The sequence below is a fragment of the Equus asinus genome, chromosome 21 (assembly GCF_041296235.1).
Source record: "Equus asinus isolate D_3611 breed Donkey chromosome 21, EquAss-T2T_v2, whole genome shotgun sequence".
Taxonomy (NCBI): Eukaryota; Metazoa; Chordata; class Mammalia; order Perissodactyla; family Equidae; genus Equus; species Equus asinus.
This window is the reverse complement of record NC_091810.1, coordinates 57,544,381-57,562,343: the sequence shown is the minus strand read 5'-3', so window position 1 is coordinate 57,562,343 and position 17,963 is coordinate 57,544,381. Positions and strand designations below refer to the sequence as shown.

Sequence of the window (17,963 nt, the reverse complement as noted above, 5' to 3'; positions counted from 1 at the left end):
TTGGGATTCTTGTTGCTACTGTGAATAAATTTTTCCAGTTATTCTTTTCCATATTCCCTCTCTCCTGGGTATTCTGCATTCCCTTGGCAGCAAATCTCATCTCCCTGTCAAATACACTAAGATTTATTTATCACCCTCTTTCTCTCTCTTGCTATCTCCTGACCCTTGGGGCCAATCACGTCCTTTCACAGTTGCTTGGAGGCTCCACAAGTTTCTTAAACTGAACATCCCTAAGACTGAACTCTCGATTCTTCCCTTGCCCTGTCTCTAAACTTATTCTCTTCCTAATAAAATGATCCATCACCTAACCTAATTTCTCTGGGAGAAATTGCTTCCTCTATTGCTCACCCTATACTCTGATCCTTTGCAATTTTGAGCCATATGCTAATGCTTCCAGTACAGAGCAGTCTACTGTGTGGCATCATCAGGACTAGATCCTCACAAGCATCTCAGATTTAGCATGTCTGGCACACGGTTGGTGCTCAATTGATATTTATTGAATAAATGAATGTCCAAAACTGTATGTACCCTTACTCCCCTGTCCCCCAGCCTTCCCCACCTCAGTAAATCGCTCCATTGCGTATTTGCTTAATCCATGAATCTGGCAGTCATCCTTGCTTTATCCTTTCCAGTGAATCCTTTATCCATTCTATCCTTAAGTCCTATTAATTTTGCTTCCAGAATCCCCTCCACCACCACTGCCCTAGTGAAGGCCCTGTGTTCTCTCACTGGTGTCCTTGCCTCCACTCCTGCTTCACTCCAATCTACACTGCAAGAAGCCTGAATGAGCACAACCAGAGGCACTCACAACTGAAATATGCAACTATATACTGGGGGACTTTGGGGAGAAGAAGAAAGAAAAAAAGAAGATTAGCAACAGATATTAGCTCAGGTGCCAGTCTTTAAAAAAATGATGCCTGAGTGATCTTCATGAAATATAAATAGGAAGACTTATCTCTTCTAGTAAAGATCTTCACTGCCTTCCTGTTCTTTCTATCTTTAGGTCACCTTCAAGGCCCTGCATTGTCTTGCCCACATCTCACCCTCCAGCCTCATCATGCTCCAGTCACACCCCCTTCTCTGGTTTTTGAGCACGTCAAGGACTTCTTTCTGGAACTCTCTCCTCCCTTATGCATGGAAGGCTCCCACTTATCCATCAGATCTCAAATTAAATATTACTTCCTTCAGAATCATTCCTTAGCCTCTCAATCTAAATTTATCTCACTGTTATATTCTCTTCTAGCACCCGGGAGCCTAATCACTCTCCTTTATACATTGTTCATGGGATGATCTGTTAAAGTCCCTTCACTGTACCCTAAACTCTGTGAGTTGAGGAACCTTCTTTGTCTTGTTCACCGCTGGCACTTAGGAGGCACAGAAAAATGTTCAAATGAATGGCCAAGTGTTAGTGGTGTATTTGGCTATATTTCCTTTCAGTCTTTTTCTGTGTATATTTTTTATACAAGTAGTCTGATACCACCTGGCCTTCTCTGTCAGCGGGGTCATTGTGGTCACAAACTGTCCCAATAGCTCCCATTGACAGTTCAGAAGGCCTTCACCAGCCTGAAGATAAGCCCTAAGATTGCTTGAAGTCTCCAGAGTGCCAGTATCTCATCTATTCAAGGCAGGATCTGAGCGTGCGGCGCTCCCCCTGCGAGGGCCCCCTGGCTCTGCCCCAGCCCCCTGCTGAGGGTGCTACCTCTGGAGGTGTCTGAGGGTACCGGAGGGAGCTAGGAGCTCTCTTGATGTGGCCTGCGGCATTGACTCTCAGCTGGCTTCAGCTGGGATGCCTGGCTCCCCGGTGTTGGTGCCATACAATAAATAATCTAGCTTCTTGCTGCTTTCATTTGATATTACAGAAGTATTTTCTTATGTCAGTACAACCTCTTCATAAGCATCTTTTAAAACAGCTGCCTTGGGGCTGGCCCGGTGGCCGAGTGGTTAAGTTCATGTGCTCTGCTATGGCAGCCTAGGGTTTCGCCGGTTCGGATCCTGGGCGAGGACATGGTGCCGCTCATCAAGCCATGCTGGGGTAGCATCCCACATGCCACCACTAGAAGGATCCACAACTAAAAATACACAACTATGTACTGGCGGGCTTTGGGGAGAAAAAGGAAAAATAAAATCTCTTTATAAAAATAAAAAAATAAAACGGCTACCTTATATTCAGCTGGTCTTCAAATAGCTACCTAATATTTCCATGGTTAATCAATTATAAATATATTAATAACTCAATAGAAATCAAAGCCGTACTGTTTAAATTGTATTTTCACAAAAACACCAAAATTTCCTCACCCATCTTCTCTTTTTTAATAAGCTAGCCTGATTTTAAGAAATGTATAGAATAATGAATGCTTCACTTTTTCTGTTCTGACAATGTTTTGAAAGACCATCCCCCAATTCTAGGGAATATGCAGAAATTAAGTTTGGGTATTTTTAACATTCTCACTCCCTGTTCCTCCCAGTAAGTAAAATTTCATTTACTATTTTTCATCCATATTCTTACATTATTACTGAAAATATATTTTATTTCTGTCTCCTCTCATAGTTTAAAAGATTTTATTGCTCTCGAGGACTTTGATTTCTGGAGAGTAAATATTAAATTGTGAAATGGAGGCAAGATCTAACAGAAATTCATTCAAGATTTACAAGTATTTTAAGCACTTGAAGTTACTTCTCCCTGCTTTGAAATAATTCAGGATTTCAAATGCTAGACATTTCATCTTGTTCTTGAAACAAATCTATGAAAACTACAATTTCTGGTTACTTCCATCTCTTCCTTACAATTATTCCTAATCATATGAAGGCAGAGAGGGTGGCAGGGCAGGTTTTAATGAGGAATTATAGCCATGTATAGGAAGGAGTTGAGAAAACGAAAGGAAAGCCCTAGGAAGAGCATGTCCTTATTTATTCAAGCTTCTCCACTTTGTGAATTTATGGGGGAACTCTTTGTCCAACAAGTACATTCGAAGTGGAAAGAGAGAGGGAAAACTAAGGAGGCAGACATCCATGTTCTCTCTTTCCTCTGGATGAAACCATAAAATCATGGTGGGGACGTGGTATGGTGTGGTAGAAACATTCGGATAGGTTTGAAATTGTGGGTGTAGGTATGAGGGGTGGTGGATGTTTGTGACACACTTCAATAGGAAGAGTGGAGACAGGCTGCAAGCCCCTGGGAGAGGCCAGCCCTCAGCCACATCCAATGTGGCCCAGGGTTGGGTGCACAGTTTTGGTTGGGGAGCTGTCTAGGCCAATGGCCTCAAGGTAGGGCTCTTGATTCCCCACATGTAGTGCATGGCATGCATGGGAACCAGAGGCTACCTAGAGTGGATGTGGAGGAGGTGAGAGGACAGCTAGATCAGAGTAGGAGGCTTCTGAGTAGGGACCCTAAAGACCAGTGGCTTCGGTGGGATCAAGTGGTCTGCAGTAACATGTGTCATTCATGCCAAAGGGCCCGGTGAGAGCAGATGAGGCATCTCATGGCTGAGTCCTGCAGCGGAGGACAACACCCAGACCAGCCATCCCTTCCCTCATTGCTGTGAGGACTCTCAGATTTTCCATATTATGCTCACCTGGAGATGGAATAGAGGGAGGTAAGGAATAGTTCTGTTAGGGAACTGAACTTTAACTGACTGCTTATTAGGAAGAGACAGTTTACGCCAGGAGTGATCCAGGCAGTATAAATTTGGAGATTTGGTTGCTTTGTCCCTTCCCCTTTCTCTCCCAGAAAGGGAAAGAAATTGTATATTGTATCAATTATACAATTATACAGAAATGAAAAAGTTGTACTTTTTTTTTTGGTACAACTGAGTTGAGTTTGAATAAATTTGAAACTTGTTGCTTTGCTTGTCAACTTAAATTTCTTTTTCCCCAAGTATGTATTAAACACCCCATTCCTTAATCCATGTGGCTTATTAAGAAGTCTTGAGACTGGTCGTTGTCTTCCCTTGGAGTTTTGATATCTGAGGCCAGAATAGCGTTCTCACATAGAGTTCAGGGCCTGGATAGTCAGGGTGAAGACTTGCCTCTCGTCCTTCCCATGTTGAGTTCTTTACAACAAGACAAGGGCAAGGCCTTGCTCATGACTCTGAGGGAACTGACTGACAAGAATTGAAGAACTATTCTGTTTCCCAAATATTGGCCTGCACCCTCCCTTCACTTTGCAGAGCGTCCACCCATTTCCACGTTTGGCTTCCTGTGGTCCCAGGTAGATGCGAAGGAGTGCACGGGCTGCAGCACGTCTACGTACTACTTGTGTTGTCTTTCCTTTCCAGAGGCCTGCCCAGGACTAAGGGCCACATGCCGTTTCTATTAAATAATTACCCCACATCCCAATTGCCTTTTAAAAAGGATGGTAGAAACGAAGAAAAGATGGCTGGAAGGAAGAAAATCCATTTTGTGTTCAGGGCTCTAATTTCCACCTGCAGTCTCCTTAGGGAATAGTGACCTGTGTTTAAAGATACCCGTGACACTGGTGGTTATATAGAGATGCTAGTGCCATCTCCAGAATGTGTAATCAAATGTGTGTATTGATTAAAGCTTGCTAATTAATTTACATGAGTTAGGAAAAGGCGTAATGTGTTCATGAAGTCTTTTTTTTTTCCTAAAAAGGCAAGTTTTATAACTTTCAAGATCAGTTAGAAAGGTCTCTTCTTGTGTTGCCCTTTTCATTGAACAGGATCTGTTGCCTGAGCCAAAGCAAAGGTCCCTGAGGGAACATGGGACTGCTAGGGAACATCTGGGGACAGGCAGCGACAGGCTGAGGGCCCCTGCAGCGGTTGTGAGAGACACTCTTTGTTCTCTCTCTCATTATAATCAAGCATCTACTGAATGCCTGTTCTGAATCAGCCATTCAACAAGGCTCTGAGGCCAGAAAAATCTTAGAAGGCAGTGAAGCAGTAAGTGTAACACTAAAGGTTGCAGAAACTCTCCTAGAATTATGAACAGCACACAAGGTCAGGGCACAGAAGAGGGAGGAGTGATCATTTCTCCTCGGGAGAGAGAAGGCTCTGGAAATTCTCCCGAAGAGGTAACTTGGCTTTGGGCTGAGCCTCAAGGCGGTGGAGGCAGGAGTTTAATCATCAATTGTTCAATTGTTGGGTGGGAAGATGCCCTATGGGACAAAGTCCAAACGCTTGAAATAATCCCAGCTCTTGGGGCCTGGGGGCAGCTGAATTGGGCTGGATGCACTCACTAAGGGAGGTTCTTTTCTTGAATAACAGCCTTATTATTGAAGAAAAGTCACCCTTCCAGCACTTTTGCCTAGTGCTCATTGGCTAGAACATGGCCACATGGGGAGTTGTATGTACTGAACTGGGCATATCATGGTGCCAAACAAAATCAAGCTTTGTTATGGAAGAAGGGGAGAGTGGATGGTGCCTAGTCGACTAGTTGTATTGACCATTATGAGTTTGCTCTTTTATTATTATTAAATGATCTTGGAGAGTTTGCTTAACTTCTTCAGGCCTCAATTTCCTCATCTCTAAAATGGGGACAGTAGGGACAACCTCGAAGGGTTATTTTGGGAATTGGAAATAATAGATATGAAACATCTGTAACGTGGTCGGTGCCCGCTAAATAGTGGGGGGAGTTTCTTGTTCTCCTCCCTTTGCTTCTTCTCCTTTGCTTCCTTTTCCTCCTTCTTTAAAAACCTGCCTCACTTTCCCTCCTCTCTAGTTAAGAGTGTATGAGAACATCTGGAAAGTCTGGAGATGATTCTATTATAGTTTCAAATTCAGTTATTTTTCTCTTCATCCCGCCAGACAGTTCATAATCATCTTTGCTCTGCAATTAGGTGGTATCTTTTGTGAAAAAATCATGTAATTGTTTATAGTGATTTGTTTTTACCCACTAAAGTAAATAAAAATGTAATTAATGCTTGAGTTAAGTGTCATCAGAGATACACAGTGAGACACACAGAGAATATGTCCGAAGAATGCAGTAAAGTTAGACAAGCCACTTGAATGAATTCTTAGTCAGTGAAGGGGAATTGGAATTTATTAGGTAAGTTATTTGCATTAGGTACAGTGCCAAGTTCTTTACCTACTTTATTTTACTTAATACTTTCAAAAGTCCTCTGAGTTAAGTATTATTATTCACTATTCCCCTCCGTTATGGACTGAATGTTTGTGTCCTCCAAAATTCATATGTTGAAATCTAATCTTCTATGTGATAGTATTAGGAGGCTGACCTTTGGGAGGTGATTAGGTCATGAGAGTGGAGCCCTCATGAATGGGATTAGTGCTCTTAAAAAGAGGCTACAGAGAACTCTCATGTACCTTCTGTCATTTGAGGACACAGGAAGAGGAATGACTTCTGTGAACCAGGAAGTGTGCCCTCACCAAACACCGAATCTGCTGGCACCTTGATCTTGGCCTTCCATGCCTCCAGAACTATGAGAAAAAGTTTCTGTTGTTTATAAGTCACCCAGTTTATGGTATTTTTTTATAGTAGCCCAAACTGAATAAAACACCTTCATTTAGATGAGGAAACTGAGTATATTAATTTCGAATTGTATTTGATTGCTTGTAACTGAAATAATAATGGTTTAAATAAGGTGGAAGCTTTTTTCCATGAGATTGCCTCTCATGTAAAAGGTGCTCTTGGTTCAAGAGTCCAGACCTGGAACAGCAGCTCCACAGTCATCAAGGATTCAGGCTCCTCCAGGCTTTGTGCTCCACCACGTGGCTTCATCTACAAGATTGAGCCATGATCCAAGATGGCTGCCGTGCCCAAGAATAGGTTGCTAGATTGCAGTTTGTGCACATTTTTGTCTTCACTAGATAATTCCAAATTGTTTCCAGAAATACATAATGTTTCCAAGCACCCATGGAACATATGGAAATATTGGCTATGAACCATGCCATAAAGCAAATCTCAACAAATATCAGAATCATTATCACATAGACCACGGTCTCTGACTAGAATGCATTAGAATTGGAAGTCAATGTAACAAAAATAACTCTAAAGACTCGGAAATTTTACAATGGATTTTAAAAAATAATTGATCAAAGAACTCATCCATATTTAAAATCAAGTGAAATGAAAAACTTATGTTAATGCTTTTGTTACTTAGCTAAAGTTGTACCTAACGGAAAAACTATAGCCATAAATGCACATGGAGAAGCACTTGACTCAAGAAAAGAGAAAAAGAACAAGAACATAAACCTCAAGAAAATTAAGGAAATAATAAATGCATAATATGAAATTAATGAACTAGAAAACAAAGAGCAAGTACAAGCAAGAAAACCAAAAGCTTGTTTTTGAAAAGAATAACAAAGTAGATAAATTCTGGCAAGATTAATCAACAAAAATGAGAGAGGATGCAGATATGTAATATAAAGTACCAAAGGAGCTGTAACTATAAATTTATCATTGATTATAAAAGCCATAAGAGATATAACATGTCTATATCCATAAAAGTTAAAAAAATGAATGATTGTCCAAGTGTATAAATTTGAACAGTATGTGAAGTACGGTCTTACTTTTTATTGACTATATATTTACATGTAAATATTCTCAAATAAAAAATGTTCAAATATTTTATAAGTGGTTATGGGATAAAAACTTTGGGATTTTTATTATTTTACTTAATCCAAGTTTTCTAATTTTCAACAGTGAATACAGATTTTAAAACCTACTAACGAGTTGGAGGTGGGAGTGGAGGAAGCACCTGGGGGTCACACTCCCCTCAGGACCCTCTCCGAGTTTACATTCTAGAATCCCACTATGTGCCTTCTTGCTCTGCTGAGAAGTCCTGGCCACCATACTGTGTCATGTCTCCAAATTCCTTTCTCTACCTTTCCTTCTTCAGTACACTATTTCCCCAACTTTCCATCTTTTTCACCCTAGGACATAGACCCATGCATCTATGCAGCCTTATCCCATTCCTGGGCCCATCTCCAGTCCCCCGATGTCTGGACCCAGGGCCTGGACTCCTGCTCCTCAGAGAGGAGGGCTGAGCACAGGGGCCACAGATAGCGTTGGACCTGCTCAAAGGGCGCAGGATGTTGTAGTTATAGAGACATGGATTCAAATCCCCTGTCTGCCTCTTACTGGCTTTATGAACTTGGTCATGTTCCTCAGTCTCTCTCATCTTTAATTTGTTGATGATAATATCATATTATAAAAACTAGGTAAAGTATATAAAGCAACCACCTTACACTAGGTGCTTAGTAAATGTGAATTCTTTCCTCTGCTGTTGGTCATCTGCCTGTAGCTATAACTAATTTACTAGTAAGCCTGAAGTGTTGGGAAAAGATGACTCGTGGGTATATTGCTCTTGTTAAGAATTTGGGGCTTCGAATTCCGAAACTGGAGCATGATGTGGGGCAAAGAGTTGGAGAGGCAGTGACTATAACCAACTGAACGCTACCAGGGGAAATGGTTAGTGGCCAGAGCCTTTCCACAGACTATAAACATTTACTAAGAGGAAGGGAAAAATGTTGTTTTAAAGCTCAATGAATTTTTTCTGGTTGCCCTAGAAGAATGTCGAGTTTCCAGGGAACAGAATTTTTTTCCTTTAGGACGACACATGATGGATTACATGAGGTGGGGCTGTCCCCTGCTGGACATGTTGGGGTAACGCGGAGAGTGAAAAAAGTTGTCATAGCATAAGAATTTGAGAACTTTCCCCTGATGTGCTGGAGGAAGAGATGGCTGGGTGGGGGCGGGATGGGGGGCGGGTCTGGATGGTCACAGAGTAGGCCCACGCATCACAGCAGGTGGATGGGAATTGAGAATTCAGTCAGAGCAGGAATTCAGTCATAGGAGGCTTAAAATCTCCCTCTTACCCCATGCTAGTCATTCTTAAAAATTTGAGGCGAGTGATAGGTTTTCTTTTATTTGTGGCGAGTGCCTGAGCCATTTGGGAAAAGATGACCTCAGAAGGCTGGAGGCACTGGGGATGTCTGGGTTGCCTGTGAAAAGTTGAGTAACATAGTCTCCAGTTATTGGGGGCCTAAAGAAATGACTCCTGGGGGTTGATCCTGGAGTGTTTTATTTCATTATTTCCCCTGCGAGGAGAAGCTTGAGCTGAACTTTACCACATATGTAGGACTTGGGTAGGGGTTTGGCAGATCTTTAAGGTCCTATAATGAATCAGACCCTAAAAATCAGATTTAGTTTCTCATTGGTCTAAAAATGTCTGTTTGCACCAAGGGTTTCTTTGGATACTGCTGACCATCTCCTCCTGCAAATTTGGAAATTTCTCTTCTAAGAGGCTGCTTCTCCTCTTGCCTCTCTGATTGCCCCTGCTGCTCCTTCTTCTCTGGCCCCTCTTCCTGAAGCTTGAAGGTAGGCCCACTATTCCTCCTGGGAGCACTCCCTCGTCTGGCTCTTCATTCAGTTCATACTCATTGCATCCATTCCCAAGGTTGTGCTTCTTCCACGAAGTGAAGAACTCTCAAGATGACAGCTCTAGCTCCTGAGTTTTGGATGCCCATGCCCACATGGATGCCCTGAGCACCTTAAACTCATGGCATTCTAGACCAATGAGATGATCTCCCTCCCTCTCATCTATTTAGTCTTTTGATCTGCTGATGGCATGACCATGCCTCCAGTCACCAGGACTAGATCCTTCACAGTGACTGGTAACTCCTGTCCTCCCTCAGCACCTGTATGATGAGCACTATCTGCTCTTCCACAGTGCACTGCAGACAGGGTGGGCTCTCAGGGGGACTGTAATTCACCTCTCTGTATCTTTGCTTAGGTATCAACAATTCCCTACTTCTGACTGTCCAAATCTTAGGGCCAGATGAAATGTTTCTACGCATGAAGTTTCCCCTGCTTCCCCAGCCCAACATATTGCCTCCTTTCTTGTGGATTCTCTGTGCCATTTTACCAGCACGTTCTCATGTTCCAGAGCATTTCTAGTACTGTGCTTACTGACATCTGTGTAACATTTCTCCATCCATACTGTGAGCTGTTAGCAAGATGTTTATCTGATCCATCCCTTCAACTCCCTCAGGGACTTGTACATATTTGGGCTCAATATATGGGTTTTGTGGCTATTTATACACTATATGCATCCTTGATTGTCTCCCCAGCTAGTGCTTAAGTTTCCTAAGGACTGGACTAAGCATGATTCAGCTTGCGTCTACTACAGCAGCTGAGCACTGTGCCTGGTACAACCTAAGTGTATAATATATGCTGAATTGAATGGGTGAAAGTAACCCCAATAACCATTTAGTATTTATTGTACCTTGAGCAGCTCTAACACTAAAAGTGTTGGATAAAGCAAATGACCCTATAAGAAAAGCTGAGAAGAAAGGGATAGAGATGGAGGAGAGAATCTAGGAGAATGTCGTATGACAGGAAAGGGAAAAATTTAGACGGAGAGAGGGATCAAGTAGGAAGACAATTGGGTTAGCAGCATGCAGATCTTTGGGGAGCAATGGAAGACTGTTTTTCTTCGGGAGAAAAGGAACAGAAGCCAGGTTGGAGTGTGTTGAGGGGGAGGGGATGGAGAAATGGAGAAAAGGAGCATTGATAATTTTACAAGAACTTTCCCCGTAGAGAGAAGGAGCCATAGGGAGGAAAATAGATGTGGAAGTGTGATCCAGAGAGGATTTTCTTTTACAATGGGATATACAGCACTTGAGTATGTCTAAAAGCAGATGGAGTGGGGAAGACCCTCTCAACCAAAATGTAAAACTCTGAATGAGAACTAAGAAACTTAATCACATAAAAATTAATTATTTTTGCATGATAAAAGCAGGTGAAATACTGGGAAAGAACACTTGCAGCGTGCGTAACGGGTGCAGCACATAATTCGGACTACCACAAACTGAGGTGAAAAATATATGTATTTTTCGTTAACTCCACTCAATGTACTCCTCAGCCCACATTTCTGTCTGTAGCAGAAGACAGTCACATCAGAAAAAAGTTTTCAAATATCCCCTGAGAGTAACTTAGTTGCTTTTAATGTATTCATCCTTAAAAAATAAGATCATAAGTTCTGTCGTCAAAGAATCCACCCCTTCTCCATGCTTTCCTTGAACTTGGTGCATGCTTCTATTGGTCAACATCACACTGTTTTGTAATTACAGACTGCACGTCTGTGTCTCCAACTTGACCTTGAGCCTGTTGAGAGCAGGGACCTTCTCAGCGTCCAGGACACGCCCACCACCCATATATATTTGTTGACTCTTGTTGATTCATGGTCATTTACGTCCCCATGTGCACCAGTGTCTGGGAGTATTAGGTTAGGGCTATTTCTGCACTTGTCGCGTTCACAGCAAGGATATTGGAATAATTTAGTTTTAAACTCCCTTCTGGAAATTTTTCAAGACTCAAATTCTCTTTAGTCCATTCTCCTCCTCCTCCTCTTTCTTTTTAACTGAAGTAAACAGTAAAACGCACAAAAACTAAGTGTACAGTTCACTAAATTTTTACATATGCACACACCTGTGTAATCACCTCTCAGGTCAAGATCCAGAACATTCTCAGCCCCCAACAAGCTCTCTCATGCCCCTTCTCAGTCAGAGCTCATCTTCTCCATGTACAACTATGTTGTGATTTCCCGCAGCCTAGAGTAGATTAATTTTGCCTATTTTTGAACATTGTACAAACTGAATCATACAGCTTGTGTTCCTTTGTGTCTGGCTTTGTTTGTTGAACATTATGTTTGTGAGATTCAAACATGGTGATGTGTGTATCAGTAGGTTGTTCTTTTTCACCATTGTGTAGTATTTATGATATTAACAGTGATATGGTTTTAATAAAGTCTATTCTTTTGTTTTTTAGAGACAAGCCCTTTCCTAAATCTAGAATATTATTTTACCAGGGATATGTTTGGTTTTGTAATATTTTTCCTGTTCTAAATGGGTCACTAAAACATAAGAGAAAAAAGAGCTAATTTTAAGAAAACATGATTAAAAATACACAAATAAAAATTAATAAGCCCTTAATTTAGGTCCTTTCAATAGAGTTGGGCAGGAAATTTATCTTCTAGCTTCAGGATTTAGGACTACCTTGAATGTCAACCTGGACTATGGGAGCAGCAGGGAGTGGGTTCTTGGAGCACACAGCTCCCTCATCTCATGTGCTGTTTCATGGATGATTTCCAGTGAGATGAGTCAGAAAACGGGTAAGGAGGGTCCCAGACTCTCCAAGAACCAGAAGTTTTCCGAGCACTTCGTCATACGTTGCTGCCCACCATTCACCTTCCTCAACTCCAAACGTGAGATCGTGGATCGGAAATACAGCATCTGTCGAAGTGGCTGCTTCTACCAGAAGAAGGAAGAGGACTGGATCTGCTGTGCCTGCCAAAAGACCAGGTAAGTGGTCTGCACTGCCCGCTCAGCACCTCAGCTGGGTGTTGGCCTCTTGTCTCTCAGCTCTGAGGCCCCCTTCCTGCTTTACTCTGTGATGCTGGGGCTGGGGCTCTGCAAACTGCTCTTCTCCCGATCCCCTGACAGACAGCTCCCCAATAGGTTCTAGCATTGGAAGGTACTGGAGGGAGATTGGAAGGTGGGAGGGGGAGCAGGGCCTGCCTTCCTGTTTCCAGCACCAGTCAGCATCCCTTAAGCAGCAGAGGAGAGCCATGGCTCCAGCCTCCAGCTTCTTTTGGCCCTCTCAGCCCCAGCCGCCGTGCAACGTCCCCTAAGAAGCCCAAGAAACAGCCAGCGGCACCCCCCGCGGTGGTCAGAGCACCAGCCAAGCCACGGTCCCCTCCGAGGTCTGAGCGTCAGCCACGCCCCCGCCCAGAGGCCCGACCACCACCAGCCAAGCAGCGCCCCCCTCAGAAGCCCAAGCAGCAGCCGCGCAGCAGCCCCCAGAGAGGGCCAGGCACCAGCCGTGGGGGGTCCCCCAACAAAGCTTCTAGGTTCTGGTAACACCATCTCTTCCCTTTCGTTCCCCCAGCCCTAAGGTTAGTAGCTGCTTCCTGTGTTTACTAACATCTGGGTTATTTCAATGGCCCTCTTTCAGCCTTACCAAGCCTGTGTAATCAATTCCCTGCATTAAATCCCCTTGTTTGAAATATCTCATGTGGCTTCTGTTTTCCTCATAGCCGCTGTTGGTATAATACTTCAGATGGCAGTATCACTGAGTCCTTTGTCTAGTAGGACTGGAAGTGATTAATTTATCAGAGCATTGACTATAGTAATAGATTGAAGAAATGAGGCCCTCAATTCCTGTGCCTCAGGGAGACGAGGAACGATGACTCTAAGGAATATCTTTGTGTGTGTAAAAGGAGAGGTTTAGCCAGTTTGTCCATCCAACCTTCCAACACACTTCACCTAATGTTAATTTCAGTGGCAAGATCATTCATTCATTTGCTCAGTCAGTCATTCAGCAAACTTGATCACATACCTATAGAGTTCCATATACCACACTAGAGGGTGGGAATATGGCAGTGAAGAAACCAGATGGTTTGTGCTTCACCAGGATCAGAAAAGAGAATGGTTGGTCACAGTGTAGGGTGTCAACGCTCTAATATTGTCATAATCAGTATGTACATTGGGCTATGGGAGCCTGGAGCTGGGCTCTTTCTCAGGAGTTTGGGGCTTCAGAGAGGAGGTTAGGCTAGGATGGCAGAGGATAAAAGGAGGATGATCCATATAGACAGAAAAAGTGAGCCAAGGAGGTACATGTCCATCTGCTCCATCTTAGGCAAGTCAATTTGTTTTTTTAAAAATAAACTTCATTTTTTAGAGCAGTTCTCGGTCTACAGCAAAATTGAGCAGAAGGTACAGAGGTTTCCATATACTCCCTGCCCACACACATGGCAGGTCAACTTTTTAGTCCTTTTAATATTTAGAAATGACCCTGTTTTATAAGTTAATAGTGGGCATTAATTGTGTTTGAGGTTCTCATATCTACTCTGATATGCAGCACCTGCATAGCACAATGCTGCGTATGCATGTCACATGATATTTGCAGATTTAATTAGCAGAAGAATCAACTGGGGAGCTTGTTAAAGATGCTGCCAGAGAACCAAATTGCTTGGATCACTGGTGAGGTCTGGGGATCTGCATTTTCAGGAAGCAACTCCTGTCCCCCAGCATAGTGACAGGTGGTATACAGACCACACTTTGAGAAACGTTGACCTACATCATCCAAAAATAAATGATCTACATTATCTGTGATTTGTAGTAAAGAAATGTGCCACATTTATGGTACTAAAAGTGGAAGTATTTAAGAGTGCAAGATCAGGTAAGGTTGATTTGTGAAGGAAGTAACAGGCTACCAGTTGCTAAAACCGTAATAGGAAGTTGTACGCCAGGTGACCTAGTCATTAATGTAGGCCCTTCCAAGGGGCCTGAGTGAAAGGGGCCTAGCACAGGACTTCTGTAAACTTTGATATGGAAGTGGTAGGAAATGTGCAGAGCAGAGGGACTTAACTGTACATGAGACGTGTCATCTATGGTGGTGACTTCAGGCCACCATCTACAGTGAGTTGTGTGATGGCTGTTTGGGTGGCTAGAGTTCAAGCAGGACATGGAAAGGAGATGGAAGACAATGAAAGCAGACTTCGCTTGAGCCACAAATTTGTCTGGACCCAGCCTTGCTGGTTTTTTTCGCTTAAACTCAAGAGACATCCTAGTGTTGGCATATGTTGACTCCCTCAGTTAACTCTTCTCAGTGGGTATCAGAGGAGGTGCCTCCAATAGGCTGTCACTGCCTCCTTAGCCATTGTCCTTTACCTGAGACCAGGGGACCTGACAGGCTCTGTTCATAATGTCCCACAACATTGCGGATGCACCATCTGAGCCCTTCTGAGATACACACTTTTCCTTCTCAGATTCCCAAAGATCCTAAGGGAATGCCTCAGAGCCATTGCTTAGCCATACTATCTATTCTCTCTTTTGATACTGATTGACTATCCTCAATCAAAGGGGTGAGAGGAAGATTATGGGAAAAATTTCACTCTTAAGTAGAGCTACTAAATGGCACATGAAGAAAGGATCCGAAAAGGTTTTCTGAAGCAGGCTTGCTTTCTGAAATGGTGCCATTCCTGAGGCCTGACCTTTAGAGGTCAAATAATTTTGACAAAGTTCTTTTGGGTCCTTAGTCACTCACTTGGATGGATCTTCTCAATAATCCCGAGAATATTTACGTCTTACGATCCAAATGGTGTGATTCCCTGCATCCTGATTGAACATGGAGTATTCTCATATTTGATGGGAGAAAACCCTGGCATCTCCCTCTTAGTTTATACTATTCTCTCAATTCTTCAAGAATTTAGGATTCCATAGGTCATCCTTGCCTTTAGGGTTAACACATTTTTCCTGGGCTGAGCTGCTTTTGATTTCTCAGTGCTCCACTTTTGGGAGCTGCGGATCTGTGGTCTTCTGAAACCACTGTGGCTATGAGTGACTGGTTTGGGGTCAGTCACACATATTTGGGCAGTGCTGCGTGTCTTTGACTCATTCTTTCACAGAACATCTTGTTGTACCAAATCGAGCCCTGCACCGCAGAAGCCTGGAGCACCAATTTATTTCTGCGTGTGTTTTCAAGCCTGTTCATCAAGACCGCATGCACAGCACTGCACAAGCTCTGGGCAATCAAGGGAAATGATGCACATTCCTGGTCCAGCTGCTCAGATGGTATTTATGGGGGCCCATCCCATGGTGATGCTGCTGTTCCCTCCAGGAACACCTCTGAGCTCGGCTGCCTCCACCCTCAGCCCACATTCATGGTCCCACCTCGTGGATCCCTCTGCTTCTCCAGCCCCTTATTGATTCCCTTCTCTCACTTCAGCAGATAATAAAATCAAAGCCCAGGAAAGAGAACTGATTGTTAGAGGGGAAAGGTTCTACATGGCTTCTGGTTCTCCACAGAATTTGGCCTTTTGAGGACAGAGAATACTCTAACTTTGAGTTTCAAACTGAAGCAAGCCAGCTTTGGTGTTTTATTGACCACCCACCATCCTGGGCTAGGCATGGCAGGGCATTGCTTCTAAAGTTTAGGACAAGCACACCAACTGAATGACTACATGCTGGATACATTGGTCACAGAGTAGAAACCACCCCACTTTCCCTTGTAGCTGTGGAAGATCCATAGTGGTATATTGTTTTGGGTTTGTTTGGAATTATCAGGACTGCCAAAGAACAATGCAATTATATACCTGACAAGCTACAATTTACTTCAGAAGAGTGCTGACCCATGAGGGGGTAAACTAGCCCTTCCAGTCCCTTTTCTGAGCGCTCCCTCTACCTCCCCACGCAACAAACACTGACTTTGTAGTCATGTCTTAGAAAGAACTTCTTTCTTACGTGTCTGTGGAAAAATTCCATCCAGGCACATGTTATGCTTGATTTCACCCCAGTGGTTATTCTCTGGCAATCTATCTTTGGTCTCAACAGACAAACAAAATCAGGAATTCGTCTATCATTTTCCAGGTAACAGCAGTTGGGAAAAGGACCCAAGCGCTTTGCTCTTAGATGAGGCTCCTGCCCTGCCTGCCTCTCAGATTGCATTATTGCTTTTGCAACAGAACTCTTGAATCTTGCTCTACCTAAGTCATAAATTCCTTCCCACTGGGAGCAGGCCTTTACACATCGTGGTCTCTATAGTGCAGTGCCTATGCAGAGCAGTCGCTTATGCAGAGGCCTGGGTGAGCCCAAGAGGCCTCTAGTTCTATGAGCCGTGTGTGTTCTCTCAGTCTGACAGCTCTGCCCTGGCCACATGTCCTCAGTCTAGACCACACAGTGACCACTCTCTCTCTAATAGCCTTAATCCTGTTGTCGCCCATCCTCCTGCTATGCTCATCCCCACACATCCCAATCCTAGATCAAGCTGCTGACGCACCAGCACTGCCGCAGCTTCCCAGCCGCTGAGCCCAGTCGTGGAGACTGAGCATGGCTAGGAAAAGCCTTCTAGCCTTAACAGTTGGTGACCACAAATGGATGTGCCCCAGGCTCTCTCCAGACCAGCCTGCTTCCACCCACCCTGACATGCTTGTCAGGATGTGTGTCTGTCTCTGAATCTTTGACCTCAGCCTCCAGGATGAAGTCGTTTTTCCTGACCTGTCCCTTCCCCCACTGCTCACACCATGCTCTTCCTCCCTCCACTCCTGCTCCTCCAGGGTCTTGCTCCACTGTTTATTTACCTCTCTAACAGCTTCAACATTTTTCTACTGTATAAAAAGAAACTGTCTTTTTCTGTTGTCTAAGTAGACATTCTCTAAAGAGAAAGCTCTATAGCTTTTAAACATGTTCGGCTGTCTCCTGGTGACTGTGTGTTCACCTCCGGCCCTGTCCTATCTCTTTTCTTCCCTTCTCAGGCGAAATTTAAGAATAGTGTGAACTCGTCACCTTTACTTCTCCAAATCCCATTCACTCTTCAACTGACCGTGCTCTGATTCTTTGCATAGCACCTCGCTGGAATTCCTCCTGTGCAGGTTCCTCCAGAAGCAACGATGAAAGGGCAAGCAGTTTATTTGGGAGGGGAAGGGAACGCTGGAGAAATGGAGGAAGTGAGATGGGAAGGGAAGCAGCCCACAAAAAGTGTATTATCAATCCAGCCTGCACTGTGGCCCTTGGGGCTTAATCCTGTTGAGGAACCCTATGAGCCAGTGTAGGACATGCATCTCAGAGTTGTCCCACCCACGGGGTAAAGGAGATGGGACACTTATACACCAGTTCCTGTCAGTCAGTGGTCAACCAATGCTGCTTTGAAGGTGGGGGCATTAATTCCTTCATACTTCTGGCCTGCCAAGTGATGGCAAAGTGGGCTGTGGCAGCAGAAAAAAGCCCACGGGCAAAGAAACGCATCTGGATGTTGGCCCAGTGTGCACAGAAGTGGTAAGGGTGAGGGGCCATAGGAAAAGCACACACAGCATCTGCTCTAACAGCTTACCTATGGCCTTCGTGTTGCTTTGCCTAATGAATGCTGAATCCAGTCTTGACATCAGGTCCTGTCTGTCGAACTGCTTGACCACTCCCTCACTCAGTCATTAAATTCTCTATTCTCTTGGCTTCCAGGAGCTTCCTCTTTCCTAATTCTCTGCATGAACT

The 17,963-nt window shown here is 43.8% G+C and overlaps 1 protein-coding gene across 19 annotated transcripts in view; it reads left to right on the top strand.

Annotated features, from left to right (window-relative positions):
* The window catches only part of MOBP (myelin associated oligodendrocyte basic protein), a 47,381-nt gene that overhangs the window by 15,869 nt on the left and 13,549 nt on the right, over positions 1-17,963 (top strand). For 4 of the 19 annotated variants that reach the window (XM_070492337.1, XM_070492323.1, XM_070492340.1 and 1 more), the window contains 2 exons: positions 12,069-12,278; positions 12,581-12,832. In XM_070492337.1, coding sequence (XP_070348438.1) covers positions 12,073-12,278; positions 12,581-12,832 — 458 coding nt within the window. In that variant the 5' untranslated portion in view covers positions 12,069-12,072. Of the gene's footprint in view, positions 1-3,451; positions 3,594-9,159; positions 9,295-12,068; positions 12,279-12,580; positions 12,872-17,963 lie in introns of all 19 variants that reach the window. The other 15 variants (XM_070492333.1, XM_070492334.1, XM_070492336.1 and 12 more) reach the window with 8 other exon arrangements.